The 24746-nt window shown below is 30.6% G+C and overlaps 3 protein-coding genes across 8 annotated transcripts in view; 2 read left to right on the top strand and 1 right to left on the bottom strand.

Annotated features, from left to right (window-relative positions):
- LOC130670211 (apoptosis-stimulating of p53 protein 2) overlaps positions 1-10967 on the top strand; it is a 119089-nt gene extending 108122 nt beyond the window's left edge. For 2 of the 4 annotated variants that reach the window (XM_057473493.1, XM_057473492.1), the window contains exons 6-11: positions 17-668; positions 1480-2980; positions 4177-4932; positions 5689-5855; positions 9074-9273; positions 9785-10964. In XM_057473493.1, coding sequence (XP_057329476.1) covers positions 17-668; positions 1480-2980; positions 4177-4932; positions 5689-5855; positions 9074-9273; positions 9785-9820 — 3312 coding nt within the window. In that variant the 3' untranslated portion in view covers positions 9821-10964. Of the gene's footprint in view, positions 1-16; positions 669-1479; positions 2981-4176; positions 4933-5688; positions 5856-9073; positions 9274-9784 lie in introns of all 4 variants that reach the window. The other 2 variants (XM_057473490.1, XM_057473491.1) reach the window with 2 other exon arrangements.
- LOC130670213 (kelch domain-containing protein 10 homolog) lies at positions 6703-8528 on the bottom strand. 3 transcript variants are annotated; one of them, XM_057473498.1, is made up of 4 exons: positions 8371-8528; positions 7605-8215; positions 7187-7534; positions 6714-7104 (listed from the first exon to the last, which is right to left on the bottom strand). In XM_057473498.1, exons 2-4 carry the CDS (start codon positions 7662-7664, stop codon positions 6937-6939), a joined length of 576 nt encoding a protein of 191 aa, XP_057329481.1. In that variant the 5' UTR covers positions 7665-8215; positions 8371-8528; the 3' UTR covers positions 6714-6936. The 3 variants fall into 3 exon arrangements, with proteins under 3 accessions (XP_057329479.1, XP_057329478.1, XP_057329481.1); XM_057473496.1 differs by lacking the exon at positions 8371-8528 and having other exon boundaries at positions 6703-7101; positions 7605-8362; XM_057473495.1 differs by lacking the exon at positions 8371-8528 and having other exon boundaries at positions 6710-7104; positions 7605-8362.
- Positions 10968-11043: 76 nt separating the features above from the next.
- Positions 11044-19085, top strand: LOC130670212 (atrial natriuretic peptide receptor 1). The gene is made up of 16 exons (XM_057473494.1): positions 11044-11561; positions 11873-12038; positions 12805-12970; positions 13681-13755; positions 13999-14278; positions 14346-14455; positions 14989-15398; positions 15471-15837; positions 15915-16120; positions 16871-17021; positions 17086-17245; positions 17333-17493; positions 17581-17747; positions 17947-18093; positions 18154-18620; positions 18696-19085. The coding sequence occupies exons 1-16, from the start codon at positions 11465-11467 to the stop codon at positions 18986-18988; spliced, it is 3423 nt and encodes a 1140-aa protein (XP_057329477.1). The 5' UTR covers positions 11044-11464; the 3' UTR covers positions 18989-19085.
- The last annotated feature ends 5661 nt before the right edge of the window (positions 19086-24746 follow it).

The following is a 24746-nucleotide window of genomic DNA, read 5'->3' as shown; positions in this document are numbered from 1 at the left end:
ATTTGTGTCCTTGCAGTTCCGTAATAAAATGAACGAGCAGCAAAACCAAGTGGTGTCGCAGCAAAGGTTGGTCCTGGCGCAGCGTCAAGCAGAAATGGTATCAATTGACGCAAGAATAGCACAGCTGCAGGGTAGACTCCAACGTAAACGGGCGTTAAATCAACGTCTGCTTACCCAACAACAAATAGCAAATAATCGTCATCAAATTACCTCTGCGTCAACAATAACAACAAGTTCTACAAGTACGACAATGACTCCCTGTCTCACTGATCAGCTAAACAAACATCAAGACTTTACATCAACTACCAACAATAATAATAATAATAATAATAACAATAATAATACTACTAATAATAATAATAATAATAATAACAACAACAAACTGAGACCAGCGGGTAATGTCGCAGCTATTGAACCCTACAGTCATATACCCAACAACGACAACAATGAAAATAATTTTAATATAAATAAAAATGACCCCAAGTATCAAACGCTACCGTACAACACTAAATTCACCGTTAATCTAAAACCCATTGACGATGATGTCAATAAAAATAATAGTAATAAAATTCAGCATAGTCAGAGCGCCTCGCAAATTGGACAACGTGCAACTTTACAGCAGTTAGAGCAGCAAATTGCACACAGTCAATCACAGTCACACATTCAAGGTAAAATTTTTATTTTTCTTTTGGTTTTTTAACAAGGCTGTTATTTTAAATCTATTTTGCCAATCAGAATAAATTTTAATTGTTACACAGAAAAAAAAATTCATACTGAAAGTAAATATTCTTTTTTAGAAAATTTTTTTTCTGTGTACAAATTAGTCCAATCTTTGATAAGAAATTAATAAAAATTTTTTATAAAGTAACGGCAGATAAAGTGATAATTTTTTTTTATGGAGAAATATGTTGGTATTAATTGTATATGTGATAGTCGGGTATTAATTTCATAATCAAGTGGGAAGATGATATTAATGGAGTCGTTACTTTGAAACTTAATTTTAAAGGATCATAATCTCTCCTGTAATTCGTTGGTCCCCTTCCTTAGTAAATTACGAATAAAAGGGCGAATGTTCATTCAGTAGCTTTACAGTAAATAAATAATTAAACCTTTAAATTAAAGAATATACTACTAATTATTTTTAATTCACGTGTTTAGAAAAAATAAAGAAGTTATGAAACTTTAAATTCTTATTCGACTAATGTGCAATTAATATCAATAATTATTACGGTGTCACCCTAACGCGCTCCGAAAACGAGCCTTCATATCTCAGTCACTATCAATAATTTTACCATAAAAATCAACAGAACAATTTTTTTTTCTTAAACTACAATCTATTATATTTTTAAAATTTCAACACTGGGGTCTAGTACAAATATTTGCAATTAGTTTACGATCGATAAATTTAAAATTAAATATTTTCTGAAATAATTAATATTTTAATTAAAAAGTAATAATAAAAAAATATTTAAACTTCAGGTCAATCACAACTTCTAGGAATAAATCAGCCTTCAGTACAACCCCAACAATTACCACAGCAGCAACAGCCTCAGCACACAAGTCCTCAAACTTTTCCAACGCAGTCTGTAAACTTTCTAGTGCACTCGACTAATAACAATACCAACAACAATAATAATAACAATAATATCACAACAACAGCCGGCAGTAACATAAATGTCAATAGCGTTAACAATAACAATCTTATAAACAATCAAACCAGCAGTATCGAGAATCAAAATCAAGGACCAAACCGGGTTACGCAGCCCCAGATTAGCAGTCATGTCAAGCCAGGCCCGACAATATCAGCGTCAATCAATCAGGATAAATCATCCATAACTCAATCACATAATCACCGTAATTTACAGACCCATGCAAAGCCAGTGTCAAGTGTAGCGCCTAGTTTTCCCGTTAAATCCCCAATATATCAGACATCCTCAACTAAAATTCACCCGGTGATGCCGCAGACGCTAAGTCTGATCGGTCGTGGTCATCCCGGACCGCAGCAGATGCAGAGTTATGCCGAGCGATCGAATATCCAGAATTCAAATTCGCAAGCACAGACTCAGCAACAACAGCAGCAGTCGGTGACCACAGCAGTTGAAGCCACGACAGTCACCACAACGACTTATCCGCGACATAATTTCACCCAAGGGCACAACGTTACGAATTACAAAAATCCTTTAAATAATTTCCCCCAAGCATCGCTTAGTAATTTGGGGAACGCAAACTTCCCTGGCTATCCCGCACCACTGAGTTACAATCAAACGACGAATGTCAACACGTCTTCAGCAACAACGACCTCCGACGCTGTCGTTAACGACATTAATAGACTGAAGTTCGACAATAATAACAAAAAATTAGGAATTAATGTTAGTGAAGAGCAGATTAGATACGAGTTAGGGCAAAACAAACACGAAAATGGATCAATACAACAGCAACAGCAACAAATACAAATGACTCATCAGTACAACAAACACGAAGGACACGATAATTTAATAAACAGGACGACAAAATACGAGCACAACTCACAGTACAAACATGACTCCCAGCACAAATACGATCCAGCCTCAAATTTCCAACAGTTTAAGCAGCAGCAAGAGTTTAATAAATATCCTGAGGTACCGATGACTAAAGAGCACACGACAACCACCGCGGCGGTCACCACCACGACGACGACGCATAAGTACGAGCCCAGTGTCCCAGTGAAGCATGACCATACGACGAAATTGGAACCACCAGCAAAGCCGGACAAGTTGTACGAGTTCGAAAGAAATAAGGCGTCGGTGGGAGCCGTCGTGACGGAAAGCGACAGGAAAACGGTGAACTTTATCGAGAGTAAATCCGAGGACAAGATGAAACCGGCGCTACCGCCTAAACCCATTAAACCTAATCCACCGCCTAGGTTGAACAGTCAGGATAAGCCTGAAGTTGTTGATACGATAGTCCCCGAGGGAGTTAAGTCACCCGTTATACTCAGTAGGTGAGTTCCTGGATTAGTCTGTATATCAACATTGATAATTACATTTAATCCCTATTCATTATCATCTTCAAACAATTATTTTTTATTTAAACTCTCGCTCTTCCTCTTGGTCTTGGTCTTGCTCTGAATCTTAGTCTTGCTATTAATTAAGCGCGCTTATCTCGGAGCTTATTTTTAATAAAAACAAAATTACGCAACGAGTTTTCGTGATAATTGATAAGCAATTACTGTTATGACTTTCTACTTGGTGTCTAAGTGAAAAAAGAAACTTCAGACCCAATTACGTTTATCAGTTTAATTATAAATGTTAATTAGTACGCGATCGATTTGGCCGGTGAATAGGAAATCTGTGTCCCTGTCTGTAGACAGACACGTACGATACAAATAAATAGATACCGAAATAGATACTAACATTCAATACAATGACCGAGTGACAATAGTTTGATACTTACTATTAACTCTCTAGTCCGTCATCCCACTAATCATTGCGCAGTGCTAGCCCATCAATCGGTTTCGTGTTATTGTATGTGCTATTAATTAATACCCATCTAATTAATCAAATCTAATATCGCACCAGCCTAGGGGCAGGCAAAATGGGCTTTGATAAAAAATATCGTGTTGTTTTTCTGATTAAATTTTTTCTCAGTTAAAAAAAAAATTTAGTGGCAGACAAAATGAGCCTCCGTAAAAAAATTAGAAAATTTTATTTTTTTAAAAATAAAGTGTCGGTATTTTTTTCTGTTAAAAAATAGAAAATTAATTTGAGATTTTAAAATTTTAAGTGGTCCATTTTCCCCCGTTTCTACTAAACTATTTTTAATAAAAAAATTTAGTGTCAGACAAAATGAACCTCCGTAAAAAAAATTAGAAAATTTTATTTTTTTAAAAATAAAGTGTTGGTATTTTTTTCTAATAAAAAATATCAAATTAATTTGAAATTTTTAAAATTTTAAGTGGCCCATTTTCCCCCGTTTCTACTAAACTATTTTTAAAAAAAAAATTTAGTGTCAGACAAAATGAACCTCCGTAAAAAAAATTAGAAAATTAAATTTTTTTAAAAATAAAGTGTCGGTATTTTTTTCTGTTAAAAAATAGCAAATTAATTTGAGATTTGGAAATTTTAAGTGGCCCATTTTCCCCCGTTTCTAGTAAACTATTTTTGATAAAAAAATTAATTCATTATTTTAAATTTATAGGAGTGATAAAGAAGAAGAAATCCCGCCGATACCAACAACCGAACCACCACCAGATTCACCAAATGAAGTTCCAGTGATCGGTAATCACCAGATAATAAAAGCGCGTCCGTTGACACTAAAAAAAGTTCTACTGTCAGAGCAGCCTAGACTCCGTTATTCAAAATCAAACGTCCATGTGTCAATAAACCGACGTATTGAAATGCCACCGGCATTTTTATTTCCCGAAACTGAGATACCAGCAGATCTTATGCAAACAGAACAGCAGCAGCAATCGTTAGTATCCAGCGACGTTATCGATCACAGTAATTTGAAAATACCCTCAGCAATAGATGATGAAGTGCCATGTAATGAGAAACTCGAGGACTCGGATATTGTTGAAGCCTTGAATGTAATTAATATTGAAGATAAATTGAAGAAAGACGCCGCCGCTCAAGAACGTAAGCCGGAAGTTGATACCGACTCAAACGCTAAAACTGAGGTGATAAGACGCAAGAAAGGAAATCTTAAATCAACGACGGGCAAAGCTAATCTGTCAAGGAGGGTATCCTTTGATCCTCTGGCGCTTCTATTGGACGCCAGTCTCGAAGGAGAATTGGAGTTGGTTAAAAAAACAGCAAAAGAAGTTCCTAATCCCAGCTCGGCTAACGACGAAGGCATCACCGCGTTGCACAACGCCATTTGTGCAGGTCATTTGGATATTGTTAAGTTTCTGGTCGAGTTTGGCTGCGATGTAAATGCCCAGGATAGTGACGGATGGTAAGCAATTACTTTTTCATGATACCGGGATCGAAACTTTAAGTTTCAGTGTCTCTACAGTCAGTCCAATATTAGGAAACCAGTAAATTGTGAATGCCTTCAATCAGCGGACAGACACAATCGTGTTCTGTTCCTTGGGACGAAATAGTAAATTACACAACTAGGGTGGAATATTTCAACCCGCTTGTATAATTGCCTATCCGAGACGAAGGCCTACTTCCCTCTTTGATGTGTTTACGATTTTTCACCAGACCTACACCTGAAAGTTTAAATTTGAGCCTCTCTTTATGGGAAGAGAAAATTCCGACTCTTCTTCCTCTAAAGAGGGCAGGAATTCAAACTTTCGGTGTGGGTATGGTGAAAAATAATGTTTCTGCTGACTGACGGCTTTTGAAATTTAAACTCTGATACGTCATTTATTTAATAGTAATTTCAGACCATTAATTTTCGTTACGTAAATGACACTTCTGACTTTGTGATTGAGTTTTATGAAAATTAGTGTGGATAGTAAAATTCAAATGACAATTTACGCTTACTCTTAAATTGACTTGTTTCTGACTGGCTGCTGACACTGAAACTTTAAGTTCCAATGCAGGTAATCAGGAAAAATCTAGTGTGTGACTCAGGATGAAACTCGCGGGTGATGTCATCCAACTTCACTCTAGTCTGAAAACGTTTTGTTTCATCCCTTGTCACACAATATTCTATTATTTTTTTATGGATATTTAATTTATTTGTTTGCTTTGAATTAATTAGGACGCCGTTACATTGCGCCGCGAGCTGTAATAATCTCGCGATGGTGAGATTTCTTGTCGAACACGGAGCCTGTATTTTTGCCACAACGCTGTCGGACCACGAAACCGCTGCCGAGAAATGCGAAGAAGACGAGGAAGGTTTCGACGGCTGTTCTGAGTATTTGTACAGTACGTATATTTATATTTATTTAACTTGTTAATTAAAATAATTTATTACCGTCAAACATTCTGCTGATTTTTTATCTCGTTTTCTCCCGTACGCTTCTGTTGATTAAACGTTTAATTTTTTAAAAACTACCCCGTTTTTTATTTTTCGCGGAAAACTATACGGGCGAGGAAATGTGGGATGGTATTAAATTTTACTCGACTCATAATGCGAAGCATCAGAGTGTGCTTTACGATCGAAAAATTTTTTTCGCCTCACTTCGGCAACTATTTCAATTATTATACCCTTGTTAGTTCACGAAATTAAGATATTTTGCATACTATTTTGAAGACAATTTTTGATTTTCCAAATTTTTATGTATGTATTTTAAGTTGATTTTTTTTACTTTTTATTTTAAATTTTGTACGGAAATTTTTGATCATTATACAAATTTATATACTTTGTGTTTGTGTTCAAACGGATGTAACTTTTAAACTATTGAGTTTAGGCAAATTTATCAAGAGACCAAAATTGTAGAGCGTTAAATTTCCTACAAGATACCCTTTGTAATTTTTATGGAAGTATGATAGTTTTGGAGATATTTGAAATATGGTATTCATATAATTTTTGGTAAATTCAAATTTTCTTCAATTTGACATTTGAATTTATGCCTGTAACTCTTTAAGTATAGAGTTTAGACAAATTTATCAGGAGTCCAAAATTGTAGATCGTTGAATGTCCTCTAAGAATGGTCCTGGCATAACTTGTTAAAGAATAAAACCAATGAAATTAAACTTTTTATTGACATTTTTTATTATGAAAAAAAAAACTGTTAACTATAAAAATAATTTACATATTTGATTATTTTTACCTTAAATATTTTATCTTATTTATCTTATCTTATATTCATCTTAAATAATTATAGCAAAAATTTTTGAATATAAAAAAAAAATTCTTTACTCTTAATAAATTTATCTATCACCAATTGCTCGATTAGAGCATATAACAAATTTGGTTTCTAATAAATTTTCCGATCATTACAATTTTATGTACTGTGTTATAAATAAAAAAATAAACACAATGAATTTATTTATAAATATTCTATTAATTGATGCGCGACTTGAGTAAATGCAATGGAATACCCAGAGAAATAATTTCTTTGTCACTCATTGATGTTAAGTTTCGGTAGTAATGGAAAACAGCTTCCCAACAAATTTCTGTGAGTTTGGGAATCCTGAGCCAAGTTGAATGTGCAGTAGAAATGCGAATCTTCTAAATAAATCATCGTAATTAATTACTTAAATATCAATAGCATTGGTAATTAACAATTGTATATATATTTAATAATTAATACCGTGTCCACGTTCTTATTAGAAACAAATCCACCAAATGTGAATAATTTTCCATCAGGAGAAACGGTCATTGAATTACAAAAGACTTGACGAGGTAAGACAGTACCAAATTTCTTAAGACAAGTCCATTTCAAACTCGTGAGATTCAATCTCCAGACATCATTGAGGTGTTTCCTAGACCCAATTATTCCTCCAGATATTATTACATTTATTTCACCCAAATCTTGGTCAGTGTGACTCGTTACCGCGAAATCTTCTCTTTTAGTTGGATAATGCGGTGTTTGATTTTCATCACCATAAGTTTCTATTTTTTTCCAACAGCACTTTTCTAAATCAAACGCCGATATTGTCTAAAATAAAAGATTTTACATGAATTTTTATTTTTATAAAAAAATTTAACAGCGAAATAAAAGTTATTACGGCAAAAGAAAATGCATCAGGCTTGGAATCATCTAAAATCGCCGAAAATATATATATCATGTTGTTATCATAAACTAAAGTATGCCCTATTCTACCAACTGGTTCATTGGCATCAAGTCCTTGACAGATATAGACAACTTCCCATAAACCATTTTCAATGTTCAATTTATATACATCGGAAAAGTATTCATGATTTCTCGTGATTCCGACACTATAAAAATATTTTCCTTGACGAATTAAATTATGTGGAAATGAAGGATATGGAATTTGCCCACTCGTCTCTCGGACAAGTACACTTTCGGTATTTAGATTACAAATGTGTATTCGACATTTGCGAACTGACAGTTCGTCATATATAGGTTTCCGTAATGTGCAATTAATTAAATAATTTGATTCAAAAATAGTACCAAAAATAGAATCATAATGTGAATGTGGCAAATTACTTTCATTTCTTATTAATCTCCATTGTTTCCCAGCTAAATTGTACACCCAAATGTCGTTAGATTCGGGATCAGGCCCATCCGCCCATCCTTGATAAATATATAAATTTTTACCATCACAGTGTGTGTCCGCGTCCGATCTTCCTTTGGGTTTTTTGGAACTTTTTGAATCTAGTTTTTTAAAAGCGTACGGCTTGAATTTATAAACTTTCATGATAATATAATAATAACTTTCCAAAAAATATAATAAGTTACTTCAAATAAGATTTAATTCACCAATTATATTTTTTGGTGTATCACTGTAAAGGTTAACTTGTTTTACTCACATGAAAACGCTCATGACGATTTCGATCTATTATTTAATTTTCACTGGAACTTTGAATTCCTTCCCTGTTCAATTGCCTGCAGGCAGAATCCCCTCATCACATTCTTATCAGTGTATATTTCGCCCAAATACGTTTCCATGAAGTAACAAAATGATGATCCTGAAGTTAGCAGACAATTAAAAATTTTCGGATTTTTTTTTCAATAAATCAATAACAAAAAAATAAAAAATAAAAAATATGCACATGTAGAAAATTTTAAAAAACTACAGGTGCAATTTTTTCAAATTTTTTTTTTCATAATTCGTCAAAATTATAAAATGCCCAAAAAAAAGGGATAGATAACTTCAGTCAATAAATTAGAAATCTATAGTGAAATTAATATTATCATAACAGTAACCAGGTAATAGATCAAAAATCAGCGGTAAATTTAAAAACAAGATAATTGTGTATAATTATAAATAGTACTTTTTGGAATTGAATAACAAGAAGTAAATTTATTATCTTTTATATTTAATAAAAAATAAATAAATTAAAACTAATTATAGTAATTTAAGTAAAAATAATTATTAAAAAAAGAAAAAAAAATTTTCTTTGAAATTTGAAACGAATTACTTAAAGTAATTTGGATTTTCCAAATTTTTTTTAAATTACTTATGAGTGTGTAATTAATAAAATGCGGATTTTTTTCCTCTGTTTTGTCAAGGTGTTCAAGAAAAGTTGGGCATTATGAACAATGGACAAGTTTATGCGGTATTCGAGTACGATGCGCAGCACAATGATGAACTGTCGTTGAAAAACGGGGATCAGTTGGAAATAATAAGGAAAGGAGACGACAATGAACGCGAGTGGTGGTGGAGTAGACTGGGACATCGCGAAGGATATGTACCGCGTAATTTATTAGGGGTAAGTTGGTACAAATATTATTTTTTTTTTATTATTGAGGCGCAGTTTTAAAATTAAAAAATTAGTGGAAAATTAAATTCAAATGAAAACTGAATTTTTTTTTTTATTGACTAGAAATTTATTGAGAATCGAAACCGGCAAAAAATTAATTTATTAAATTTTAACCGCTCACTTTATTGCTGGTTAATTAATTTTTTATATTAGCGATTTTTTTTAATTTTGAATTTTTTTATTTTTAAACTAGACGCCTATTGAGGAAATTCTTAGACGTCACCCTCACTTTTAAAATTTATCCCGTCTCTGAGCTTCAAAAAATTTATTGAATAAATTCCGGTAAAATCTTCATGTCAAAATTCCAATTAAAAATTAAAAATTCTGTCAGTTAAAATTTATTACTGGTACTGAAACTCATTGGATAATTTTTTTTAAAAGGAGGGGAGGGGATTATTGTCTAAGATTCTCCTAAAAATAAAAAACAATGTAATTAATAAATATAATTTTAACATTTCAGCTGTTCCCGAGAGTACTACCGAATAAACCCGAATAACAAAAGGAGAAATTGGAGGCCGAGGAGTTAGACGAAGATATGATAGAAATTTTCGTATGAAAAAAAAAATATATATATTTATATATATTAAAGATAAAAAACATTTATCACCACAGTATTCAATTTGCAGCTTTATGTTTTTAGATATTTGTAATAGTGTATTTTAATGTTGCAAATTATTAATTATTATTATTTAATAGTGCGCTCTGATTAAGATTTAAATTTTACAATTATAAATATATATATTTATATACATACTCATGTATATATTTATATACATATTTTTTTTTATCATTCAGTACTTAAATATTTTTAAGTATTTTAGAATTTTTTTTAAATTTTTAAACGCCGGTATTATTTGCCGCCTTTTTTTAAATTTTCAATAAAATGATCTATTTGTTTCACCTAAATGACCTGTGTTTAGTTGAATTCAAATGGCATGGAAATATTAAAAAAAAAAATAATAAATATCAAAATAATAATAATAAAATTGTTAATAAATAAATGAAATTTTCTTAATCTAAAAAAACGATATGTGATCTCGGATTAAGAAAATATTCATAAATAAATTTATGTTATAATTTATAATTTTTCAAATTAAATTTTTTCAAGCTTGCCAATAGAAATATTGATATAAATATTGTAATATTATATATAATTAAGTAAAAAAATAATTATTTTATTCTTAAATTTTAAAAACTATTGCCGCTAGATAAGCGATTAGTTTAGCGCTTTATTATTATTATTAAAAAAAAATATTTTTATTGTTGAACAATTAAATTACTCAATGAGACTGTAAAATATAAACAAAATACTCGATTATCAAAGTAAATAAATGTTTAAAATTATAAATAATTATAATATTTAAAAAAATTTGCGTCATCTTCTACGCAAACAATAAAAACAACACACGATATAAAATTATTTCCCATGAAATAAAAGTGTGCCTTTATAAAAAATATTAAAATCGTTTATTTAAATAAATAAAATATGTAAAATGCACTTAGAAATAAATTGGTTGTTTTTTTTTATATTTTAAATATAAATTGTAATAAATATTATTTATAATTAATTAATTTCTTCTTTACTAAGTGTAAATTTTTAGTTATAAAAATAGTATTAATTTAATCGACTTTTTTTTTATGTGCAATGTTCCGTTAAAATTTTTTTTAACTTCCAATAAATTAATTTATATATTAATAAAAATATCAGTAATAAAAATTTAAAAAATATTTATTTTAATTTTAAATAAAACGACTTTTTAATTTTACTAAGAGTCGAATCACATATTAATTATTTTATTTTTCTGGTAAATATGAACTATAATTTATATTCCTCATAAATTTAATTATCAGTGCAAAGAAAAATTTAATGAAATTTTTTTTACTATTAAATTTTTATAAAAAAATTTCCATAATTTTTAAATTTGCGCTCTACTTTTTTTTAAGTTTTTAGTTTAATGTTAAGTTAAGATTAATGGGAATAGAAAAAAAATTCAGAATATAGAGCAGCCCCTATATATAGGGGTGAAACTTGTTGCGAAACGTCAGACGTTATCCGTCGTCCGAGTTGTGAGGTCTAGTCAATAGCAAAAATCATAACAAATATAAATAAAATTATTTAATTTTAATTCTAAAAACAAAAATGTATAAAAAAAAATACAAAGTAACAAAACTAGTGATACAATTTATTTACATAATTATTTTCTTCAGCAAAAGTAATTATTTATCAAAAATATCAGGTACGTATTTTTTTATAAATTATTTATGTAAAATTTTATTTTTAATCTTCTTATATTTTATTTATTTATAAATATAAACATTGTAAGAACTACTGCTATTATAATAGTGAAGTGAAAAAATAGTGAATAAATTTACAATAAATTTACGCGCGGGTTATCTAGAAAATACATAAAATTTGAATACGAATTATTATTTTTCTAGTCCGTTAATTATAATCTAACTGCATGGGATTTAAAATAAATTTATCTACTGCATATAAAATCTGCTGTGGAAATGTTTGATATATTTATTAAATATTTTATTTTTAAAGCTAAAGAATTATTTGTACGGACTTACAATGTTGGAGTGCTGATGGCATCCCATTTAGACAGTCCATTTGACCTAGAGCGTTGTGGACCTGCTGTTGATTTAGCACTCGCTGAAGTTAATGAATTTTTAATTATACATAATGTTCAATTACAGAAAGTGCAAGCTAGGTAAATCATTATTTACTTACCTACTACTACTATTCACTGCTTCATGATACAAATTTTATAAATAAACGCTTATATACAACCAGCCCTCGCTGCAAATTTAAAATAAAGACTTGACTCTCTTAAAAAAATTATAACTCGAGCAATTTTGCAATTGAACTTTAAAATAAAAAAATATTTGAATTTTTATTGAGTGAAAAAATTTATTTTATTATTAAATTATTCAATACTTTGATTTTTATGAAAAAGTGTATTTTTTTACAAACATTAAAATGTCATTTTTGATATCAATATAAATTTATTCAATAGATCTTATATACAAATAAAAATATTGAAAGAAAATTTGAAATTGTAATGCAACCCTTGGGTTTTTTTATTTTCAAAGGGAATTTCTATTCCCAATAGAAAGTCTATTGAAATAAAAGATATTTTTATTCTCACGAGTGATAAAAATTTATCTTTATCCTAAAATTCAAAACTAAACCAACGTAATAAAATTCAAAGTAAATTATAATCAGTTTGTTGGAACAATAGTAACTTAATTGTCTTATATAATCACGTGGTGAATAGACATTTACGAGCAGGATACGTGATTGAATAGTAAAACAGGGATGATATACATCCCTCGTATCCTGGGGTCACGTGTCGATAGCTTACGGACAGTAACTAAAACTCAAACTAAACTAATAACTGGAATTTTAAAATTATGTAAAGCTATTATTTTAAAGAGAATTACTGCTTTTAAATTCAATGGAACTAATTATTGTAGTTACCCATCGTGTAGTGGTGCGAGAGCACCGGGATTAGCAGCGGACATGCATTTTCGCGATAACGTTATTGCGTTTATCGGTCCAGCGTGTGCTTTTGCACTGGAACCTGTTGCGAGACTCGCAGCCTACTGGAACACCCCGATCATTACTGGAATGGGTGATCAGGTTCATGGAGAAAAATTTTTTTATTTTTAATTTTCTATTTACCATTTAAGGGAAGCTGGTCTAAGACACAAAAAAAAATCAGTTTTGTGATTTTTTTTTTCAGAGTACGTTCTTCATTAAAATTTTCAAAATTTGTGACATTATTAAGCATCAATCCAAAAATATTCTGCTAAATTTTCATCAAAAAATATTGAAAAATAAGCCAGTGGTAGTGGGGAGAGACGAGTCATCTCCAAAAAAAAGTCTCCATGCTGTAAGCAGGATAACTACTTATTTTTCAATTAAACAAAAGGAACAATTTTTGACAAGAAGAGTTTTTTGATTGCACACCAAAAATTCAAAAATGAATATTTTGTTCATTCTTTTGTTCAAATCCAAGATAAACTTATGCACTAAAGAATTCTTTTTGGTTTTTTTATTTCTGATAGGCAGTCATGAGTTATCCTGCCTACGGTATGAAGACTTTTTTTAGTTGACTCGTCTCTCCCCACTACCACTGGCTTATTTTTCAATATATTTCTGTCAAAATTTAAGAGAATATTCTTGGATTGATGCTTAATAATGTCACAAATTTTGAGAATTTTAAAAAAGAATCTACTCTGAAAAAAAAATCACAAAAATATTATTTTTTTTTTGTATCTCAGACCAGCTTCCTCCTAAAGATAAACTATAATTATTCAATTTTTTTTATTTTTTAATTAAATCAACAGCCGCCATCAGAAGGCGAACTCTCAGTAACATCCGGTATCCTTGGTAGACTTCACAAATGGAAAAATGAGAGTTCAGTAAGTTTTTTTTATTTTTATTTTTAAACAAAACTTCTCATGTTCCTTTCTCTACTTTTTTTTATTATTTGTGTACGTGCGATTTACTGTGCAGCTAATTAGACTGTTTTTTTAATTTACGACGAACTTACTACTAATTAACATAAAAAAATAGTTTTTCACTCGATTTTTTTATTAAAATTAATTTTCATTTGAATTTTAAATCAAAACTTTTTTAAAAAATAATAAACATTTTCTTTATAGGGAATTTTTAAAGATAAAAGTAAATATCCGACACTAACACGAATGTCTTATTGTCAATGCCGATTACGTCTAGTATTTTCGAGTATTTTCAAAGAATTTGGATGGTCGCACGTTGCATTGATACTCGACAAATCCGATTTATTTTCATTGACAGTAGGAAAAAATTTAGAGTACGGATTACGTAAAGACGGTTTGCTTAAATTTGTACGAGAACTCGACGGCAATTCGCATGATGATTCCTATCATTTGTATTTACGTGACGCCAGTATGTACGCAAGAGGTAAAAACGATTAATTAGCACACTACACTTATAAAATCTCTCTTTAATTAAATTAATTGACTTGAAGTCGTGATACTGAGCGTAAGAGGAACACTCGTCAGAAGATTTATGCTAGCAGCCCATGCACTAGGAATGACCCGCGGTGACTGGACATTTCTGGACGTTGAAATAATTCAAGTAAGCCCGAAAGAACATCTAGGTTTTAAAAATAGTATTTTGTGTGACAAGGGATGAAATGAAACGGTTTCAGACCAGGGTGAAGTTGGCTGCCCTAGGGCTGACATCACCCGCAGTCTGAAATAAAAGCAGCCGGTCAGAAAAAAATTAATTTAAGACCAATGGTGTGATGATCTAGTAGTGTAAGCGTAAATTGTCATTTGCAATTTATAATTAAGCAGAAACTATAAATACTGTTAATTATTCCCACTAATTTTTATAAAATTTAATTACAAAGTCAGAGCTGTCATTTACGTAAATAAAATTAATAATAAAAAAACTGTCACTGCAACAGGACAAGGCTTGTAACTGTAACAGAACTAAGTCCTGTAGCTGCTGCAGTTATTTTTTTTCCGTGTACCCGCCGACTGAAGGCATTCGCACTTTACGAATAATTGTTCGCGGCATTGGACTGAAATTAGTTTCTTTCGACTGGCTGTCGAAACACTGAAACTTTAAATTTATATCCTGGTATCATGAACATAAAATTAAAGGGCTCGTATTGGGGTGATCATGACTGGGAAATAGGCGACGTAGAAGACGGAGCAGCACGAAAAGCTTACGAAGCTCTCCTACGAGTTTCATTACTCCAACCAACTTCTCCGCGTTTTCAAGATTTTGCAGAAGACGTTCGTATTCGCGCGCAAACTGACTATAACTACACATTCTCTGACGGTGAGGAAGTTAATTTTTTTATTGGAGCTTTCTACGACGGGGTTTATTTACTCGGTATGGCTTTGAATGAAACGTTGACCGAAGGAGGAAATATTAAAGACGGACTCGCTATGACTAAAAGAATGTGGGGACGTGATTTTGTGGGAATTACTGGGCATGTACGTATTGATGTTGACGGTGATCGGGATGCTGATTATAGTATTCTTGATCTCGACCCTATTACTGGAAGGTAATTTACTTAAATAATTTAATTATTTATTTATTTGTTTATTCATTCATTTATTTATTTATGATTGAATAGATTTGAAGTAGTGGCGCATTACTTGGGACTAAATCGAGAATACAATCAAGTGTCGGGTAAAAAAATTCACTGGCCAGGTGGCCGTGAAGGACCACCGGCAGATATTCCTGAATGTGGATTTCTAGGTGACGATCCAGGCTGCTCACGTAAAACGGACGCGTATACTCTGATACTGTACTCGAGTTTCGCTCTTGGTATTTTTTTACTCGCTGTTAGTACCGCAGCATGTTTGCTCTATCGACATCTACGTCTCTCCGCTGATTTGAATAATATGTCGTGGAGAATCAGACCAGAAGAATTGCTATTGGAAGTCAGTAAAACTTTTTCTTCGAAGATAAATTTACATCAAGCTATGGCTGATGCTAATGTAAGACATTTGAGATGTGATAATAATTGTTGTAATTAATAGTTGCTTGTAATTTATGTAAATCGATTTTGTTTAAGAATTTTGGATTAGAACAAAAAAGACGGGGCTCGCAATTAAGTGGTGATTCATTAGCAGCAACACCGGTATTTACGAGTGTAGGTATTTATAAAGGAGAGCGTGTTGCTATTAAGAAAGTAACTAAAAAAAAAGTTGTTGATGTTACGAAAAAATTACTATGGGAAATTAAACAAGTACGTGATGTTACATCGGAAAATACTGTTAGGTATTCATTGTTTAAATTTTATATTCAAATTTTCATTTATAAAATTTTTATTTAAATTTTTAGTTCAAAATTTTACTTACAAAATTTTTATTTGAATTTTCTATTTAATTTTTTATTCGAATTTTCCGTACACATTTTTACTTGACTTTTCTATTCAAATTTTCATTAAAAAATTTTGATTTAAATTTTCAGTCCAAAATTTTATTTACAAAATTTTTATTTGAATTTTCTATTTAAATTTTTATTCGAATTTTCATTTAAAATTTTTTATTTGACTTTTCTATTCAAACTTTCATTAAAAAATTTTGATTTAAATTTTCAATTCAAAATTTTATTTACAAAATTTTTATTTGAATTTTCTATTTAAATTTTTATTCGAATTTTCATTTAAAATTTTTTATTCGACTTTTCTATTCAAATTTTCATTAAAAAATTTTTATTTAAATTTTTAGTTCAAAATTTTATTTACAAAATTTTTATTTGAATTTCCTATTAAAATTTTTATTCGAATTTTCATTTAAAATTTTTTATTTGACTTTTCTATTCAAACTTTCATTAAAAAATTTTGATTTAAATTTTCAGTTCAAAATTTTATTTACAAAATTTTTATTCGAATTTTCTATTCAAATTTTTATTAAAAAATGATTGAATTAAATTTTTTTTTTAATTGTTGCTTAAAAATTTTTTTCTAATTTTCTATCAAAATTTATTACTAAAATATTAATTAATATAAATAAAATTAATTGATAGATTTATTGGAGCATGTCTGTGTTCACCATCACCAACAGTATTAATATTAACAGAATACTGTCCAAAAGGATCACTCAAAGACGTCCTTAATAATGAAGCAATAAAACTTGACTGGAATTTCCGAATGTCATTAATCCATGACATCGTTAAAGTAATTATTTAAAAGTCAACATGAAAATCTATTAACGTTAATAAATAACTATAATTAATTTAAGGGAATGGATTATTTACACGCAAGTGAAGTGAATGCGCACGGTAAACTACGGTCATGCAATTGTTTAATTGACGGACGTTTCGTATTAAAGATATCCGACTTTGGTCTCAAGACTTTGACAACTCCTGCGGAATTGGTTATCGATGAAAATTATTACTCGAGTAATTAACCAGTTACATAACTAACTTGATTAATTATTTGATAAATAATTTTTTATCTCACAAATTAATTTTTTAAAATTTTAATAGAATTATTGTGGATCGCACCCGAGTTGTTACCGCAAACAGTTTTACCAGGTAGCGCAGCGACACAAAAAGGTGACGTTTATAGTTTTGCTATTATTTTAGAAGAAATAATACTACGTGGTGGTCCTTATGAAGTAGCCAAGACTTTTATGACATCACAAGAAGTAAATTTCATTTATTTACTAAAATCAGATCGCTGATAAATCTCATAAAATAAATAAACAAATTTAACTTTTTTTTAATTACTCAAGATTGTAAATCGCGTATCATCAGGAGAGAATCCATGTTTCCGTCCAGAAGTTCATCCAAAAGATTGCCCTCCAGATATTTTCTGTCTTATGGAAAGATGTTGGAGTGAAATTAGTGATGACCGTCCATCGTTTCAAACAATCCGCGGAATAATTCGCGGCATAATGAAGTCAGATAAATTAATTATATAGTCGACTATTCGTCATAAGTCTGGTCTAGGGGACGTAGGGGAAATTATTCTTAAAATTTCAGCCCTCCCACTACCGTACGTTTAGTTTTGTCCAGACTTATGATGGATAGTCGACCGTAGTTTTGAATTTTAAAAAACTAGTGATTAGTAAATATTATTATTTTTTTTTTAAATACAGAGGATACTGTGAAAATCTAATGGATGATTTATTACGTCGTATGGAACAATATGCTAACAATTTAGAAGCATTAGTCGAAGAAAAAACTGAGCAACTGACGTTAGAAAAACGTCGAAGTGAAGAATTATTGTATCAAGTATTGCCAAGGTACTGATTAAATTCTAAGATAAAATTTGAAAATTATAAATTAAAAAAAAAATATTACAGACAAGTGGCAGGACAACTGATGGCTGGAGAACTGGTACAGCCAGAACAGTTTGAATCCGTGACAATTTACTTCAGTGATATCGTTGGTTTCACGGCGCTGTGTGCTCAGAGCACTGCGATGCAAGTTGTAGATTTTCTTAACGATCTCTACAGCACATTTGATCGCATAATAGGTTTCTACGACGTCTACAAAGTCGAGACAATCGGCGACGCTTATATGGTTGTCTCAGGACTACCCCAACGAAATGGAGACGAGCATGCCAAGGAAATCGGTCTTATGGCTCTGGCTATTCTTGACGCCGTGAAATCATTCAAGATCGGCCACAGACAGGACTCGCAATTAAGTGTGAGAATTGGCGCGCACAGTGGTCCTGTTTGTGCAGGTGTCGTTGGACAAAAGATGCCGCACTATTGTTTGTTTGGTGATACTGTCAATACAGCATCACGTATGGAGTCAACTGGCTTACGTAAGCCTTTTTTTTATTTTTATTAACTATTCAATTTAATTTAAAGTAACCAACTAAAGTGTTAATAATTTCCAGCGTTAAAAATCCACGTGTCAGAAACAACTAAAAATATTTTAGATAAATTTGGGACATTTGAATTAGAATTACGCGGCGAAGTTGAATTAAAAGGCAAAGGTACTGTGACGTCATACTGGTTAGATGGATGCACAACACCAGATCCACGTTTATCGTCACCAAAATTACGAAAATACAGCACTAGTCCGCCAGATAGTGGACAATGTACAACATTAAATCCTCTTATATTCCCGCAGAATATTATAAATGCTAAAAATTCTAATAATACATTTATTAATTTGTCTGAACTCTAAAAAAATATTTATTAGCAAACAATATTTTTTTTCTTAAAGGCAAACGCCATCAGACATCTTTCTCGCAAAGTAAATGAAAATTTTAAAATAATTTTTTTCAGAGACGAATTCAAATTTTTCAAAATATCAATTAACTTTTATTTTTAAGTACATATTGGTTTTTTATAATTTTGTATAATTTAAAAGAAAATATATAATAATGATAACTTTAACTGAATTTTGTATATTTTTTTTTTGTTCTTAATAATCAAAAGTGTCATAAATCCAAGTGTGCTACTTGGGTATCAATAAAACCATTGTCATGGTTGAAGATTTTTAAATTCTTGTAATTCTTCAGTAGTAAAAAAATTTAGAATTCGTCTGTAACAATCATATGGCAGATGATAGGCAGAGTAGTTGAACAAAGATGATATTACATCTATTGTTTCCTCAAACAAAATATTTTGAGATATTGCACTGTCCAAACGAGCTCTCATAATTTGATAATAAATATAATAAAATTGGTTGTTGTAATCCCTTTCACATAGGGTCTGGATATCTTCATTGCCAGATAGAATAATTAATTCTGGCATTTCGCACATCAATAGACGCCAATAAGAAATTGTGGTATTATTAATTAGTGTTTTTTTCAGTTTAATAATAACATTTTCAATATCATTTATGATAGAAACAATAGTCAGGTGATTTTTCGATTCATCACCAGGAAAAGAAACAGATAGTGCTGCTGATAATACTTCTATCCTGATTGGTAGATTAATCATGTGTCTACTAACGATGTAAACAACTAGAGTATACTTTATCTTTAAGAACTCATTTGAAATATTTTTTACGAATTCTATGTCATCTTGCGTATGAATATTGATTAGTGATAATTGAAACTCGGACATTTCAACAATCCAAGAATCGAGGTTTTGATGATTAAAATTTGTTTCAAATAAAATGAAGTTGACTACCTCTCTCTGTCCATGGATTATCGCATACTCGATAATTGAATGATAGGGATTCATCTGTGGAAAGTTTACATTGACATCAGCTCCAGCCTCGTATAATAATTTAATTATTTTAACGTTGTTATTGTATACGGCCACGTGGATTGGTTGGGCGAAATTAGATCGATGTCCGGAAACACTCGCTCCATAGTCCACTAAAACTCTTACACATTTCGTAAAATTTTTTTTGCATGCTATTTCTAAAGGGGTCAATTGGGATACAGTTGATCCGGATGAAATAGCATCGACTCGTGCTCCGTTTCTTAACAAACATTCAATGATGTTGTAATGACCGTAAAAAGCTGCAACTTGAAGTGGGGTATAACTATTTTGACCAAAACTATTAACATCAGCACCAAACACAATACATGTCTTCACCAAATAAAGTTTGCCACTTCGTACTGCCGACTTCAATATTTCGCTACCTAATGAAGCGTTTTCAATATTACTGTTTGTAGCACTCATTATATATCTAATGATAAATTTTTTACACAAATATCACTATTTTATTAATGTGTTGATGTCTTTAACAAGTTAATTTTATTTAAAAATTTATTTTACTAACTTTTCAATTATTGAATATGTTATAATTAATATTTTTAGCTGGTATAATTTCAAGCTGGTTAGTCTTATTTATATGAATATACTTAACTATTTCCACCCTTAACATTTTCATTCCCACTCTAATCCTATTTCTCAAAATAATAAAGAAGAAAGGGAAATTTTGTACTCTGAGTATTAATTACTTAAGTATTGATAAGTTTTTAAATTTAATGAGATAAAGAGCTTAAAAGATAAGACGTCTTTATGAAATATTACGAACCTGTCATCCTTCGTCATCCTTGCACATGTATGTATATATATATACGGATACAAATAAATATTTACGAATAAAATAACATGTATAATATGTACTCTAAAATGAATAATATATAGGGGAGGGTGGGGCAGAGCGGCCCCCCTAAGCCAATTATTACTTTTTGTGGCTTTCAACCATAAGAACACTTTACTTTTGTCCTATTTCGAACAAATTTATGGAGATTTTGCCAAAATTCTGAAAAAAAAAAAAATTTTTTTTGTGGGGCAGAGCGGCCCCCTCCAAAAAGTGATAAAAGATTTTTTTTTCGTTTTTTTTTTTTTTTTTTTTTTAATTGTTTTCATCATTAAGAATGTATTTCTTTCTCTTGACAACTATTTTTGGTTTTATATTACTCGAAAAAAATTTTTTAAGGTGTAATAAATCGTTTACTCTCGATTACCTTAATTACTAATTGTTATTTAATAAAAAAAAAAAACAATTCTATAGTTTTACTTTATTTCAAAAATTACCAACTAAAAGAAAAAATTTTATTTTTATAAATTTTTAGTGACCAAATTTGCCTCTTACATAGAGAAATGGCCGAAAAATATGAAAAAATAATTTTTTCGGAAGTTTTGGCTGGTCCATTTTGCCCCAGGTGTTATGCGTAGGGCTAGAAATGTGGAATTATAATAATTTTTTTTTAATTTGACGATAAAAATATGAAAAAATCACTTTTTCAAAATTTTGGGCTTGTCCATTTTGCCCCAAATGTCATGCGTAGGGGTAAAAATGCGCAAACATATCGGATTTATAGTAATTAGGCAAAAAAAAAAAAATTTTTTTTTGATCAAAATTTCAGGGGGGCCGCTCTGCCCTACCCTCCCCTACTCTAAACTTTAAATAATATATATAATTATCAGATCTTCCAGCGGCGTTATATTGTCGTCTGTCTTTACATTAACGTCGCAAAACTGATGATCCAATGAAATCTTGATTTCATCTTCATAATATGCCTCAGCAGCAGCATGCAGAGCAGTTCACCCGGGAATAAAATCACTGCAATTGACCACATTTACATCAGCACTGATGTCAAGTAGATATTTAATCATCTTTACATTTTTATTGGTAACTGCTAGAAAAAGAAGAGTTTGATCAGATTTATTGCGGACATTTATGTCTGCGTACTTGCCGAATAGCAAAGCTATCAAGTCTTCACCGTAGCCCATTTTTTAAAGCTGCTGCATTGAAAAATTTTTAAATACTTCTTTTATGGAACTGTTGTAATTATTGTAATTTGAATTTCCTGCTAAACTATTGATCAATTTATAATTTTTACGCTCGACAGCATGACGCAAGTTGGTGTCATAATTTTTCATCAGTTCCTAGACGTTTATTTCTATTGTGAAAAGTAACTCAAGAATGTCCAGACGATCTCTTCTCACTGCGATGTGCAATGGAGTTTCCCATCGTAGGTATGGGTCATCAGATTTGTTCTTAGCAGAAATATTGGCTCCATATTCAACTAAACACTTGACAGCTGGTAAAAATTAATTATCAACAGCTAGATACAGTGCTGTGTTAGAATCTTCACCTGGTGCATTGACATCAACGCCAGTTCTCAGAATTTTTCTGACCAATTCAATATCTCCAGCTTTAACAACAACATGCAACTGAGTGTCTTCTGATTCTTACTCAAAGAAACCAACTCTTCTTCATCCTCGTAAGTTGATTCGACAGACGAGCCTTTGATCCAGTTAGAAGAGCTAGAGTTCTCTTGAAATTCCTTATAGTTGTCATCGAAATTGAATTTCAAGTCATTCAAAAGATTGAATTGTTTCTAAATTTATAATATAAGTACACTGATAAATGATATGAAAAAAATGTATTGTTATAAAAAAAAAAATGATTAAAAAACAGATTTTATATATTTTTAAGTCCATCAATTACGATTTTTATGTAAAATATGTTTTTAGTGACTTACAACGTTAAATTCCTTAAGAGTTCATGAATAAAGGACTTAACGCTATAAAAATTAATGAAATCTTAGCCTACGAAATAAAAAAAAAATTATTTAAACAGTTAATAAATTTTTATTTTACAATACATATAAAATATAAACAAATTAACCCAAACTTGACAAGCTATCGATATTACAAAGATGTAAAAAATCTTCTCTTTCTTTTTCATTAAAAAATGTTGTGATTGTTACGCAACATTCAAATGACAAATAATTAGTAAATAAATCAAATATTATTTCTCTAGTAACTTCTATCGAGGTACTTTGCTTGATAGCAGTATCTAAGCGATCTTGAAGCATGTAGTAATGCCAATTGATTTTATCACGATAATCACGTAAACATAAACTTCGAACGTCTCTATTAAATGAAAGTTCCACTAACTCTGTCATTTGACAAGTTAATATACGCCAAAAAGTAATTTCAGTAGTTCCAATCGTTGTTTGTTTTAAAGAAGTAATATAAGCATCGATCTCAATTTTAATAGAGTTAAGAGTTTTTCCGGATATTCCTGGTATGCCACAAACTACCAATTCGGTTTCTATTACTAGTAGTAACTCTTCTTTAACTGGCAAACCGACTTTGTACCTACTTAAAATATAGTAAATCAAGTCATAAGTAATAGCTCTGAACTCGACTTCAAGATGTTGAATAACATCAAAATCACCTCCAAAATCTGAAATGTGGTTATCTTGATGTACTTCTATTAAATTTTTAATTATTAAAGGATCGATGTTCCGATAATCAACATTGGTATTATAAAGAATATAGTTAACGAGTTTACTTTGAAAAAAAAAAATAGCGCAGATAAGAAGTGAACGACAACAGATATTTTCTTCAATAGGACGACAGTTAATATCAACTCCAGCGTCGATTAAAAGTTGCGTTATTTTGATTTTTTCATTGCTGAAATCTAATTCTTGTTTATTATAAGTAGATTGCAAAATATTAACATTTAAGATAATGTAAAACAATACTGGTTGACCAAAACGATCTTGATCGTTAGGATTAGCACCTTTCGCTAAAAGTGATTCAACTAACTCGGAATCATTTGCTTGAACAGCGTACATCAGTGATGTTCTATTTGATCTTGTCTTTAAATGAATATCAGCTCCATACTTTAATAATAATTTTGTCATTTTGTTGTATTTTCGAGCAATCGAACAAAGTAACAGCGTTAAATCCATGTCCTTCCAAACAAATGATTGGTCCCATTTATTATGAAAGAATTTATTATCGAATCGTAGATTTACGTCCGCGCCATTCTTCAAAAGCAATTCCGTTATTTTAACATAGTTGTTAAACACCGACATGAAGATTGGGTGGTAAATATTGTCATATTTTGGGGTAATCCTTGCACCATATTTTAAAAGAACTTCTACACACTTAACTTTATTTTTTAAACACGCAATATGTAACGGCGTAAATCCATGTTTCATTGGTCCAGTTAAAACAGAATCGACACGTGCACCATTTTTTATCAGAAGTTTAACAATCTCGTCATGTCCACGCCATGCTGCCACGTGAAGTGGAAAACTGCCTTTTCCCCTTGAACTATTAACATCTGCGCCCTCAAGAATTAGCTTCTCGACTAATTTAATATCGCCGATTTGAACAGCATAATAAAGTGGTCTATTAAACAAAAAATTACTTTTATTAATTATTTTAGCCCCTTTCTTCACCAATAATTTAGCAATTTTATCTCGTTTGTGGATGAATGACGGCCTCAGAACACGTTTTTTACTTGGAATCACTGAAACTTTTGATATCTTTAAAGTTTTCATTGAATCACAGACCTCATCTTCATCTCGGACTTGATGAGTTAAAATTAAATCACCACATGAAGCACTCGACATATTTTCAATTATAAATATTATACAAAAATGTCAATATTTTATATAAAAATCTAATCTACAATGTAGACTCAGATGGTAGGCGCATAAGTTTAATTT

The sequence above is a fragment of the Microplitis mediator genome, chromosome 6 (genome assembly GCF_029852145.1).
Source record: "Microplitis mediator isolate UGA2020A chromosome 6, iyMicMedi2.1, whole genome shotgun sequence".
Classification (NCBI taxonomy): Eukaryota; Metazoa; Arthropoda; class Insecta; order Hymenoptera; family Braconidae; genus Microplitis; species Microplitis mediator.
Note: the sequence above shows the minus strand (reverse complement) of the source record. Positions and strands in the feature narration are given on the sequence as shown.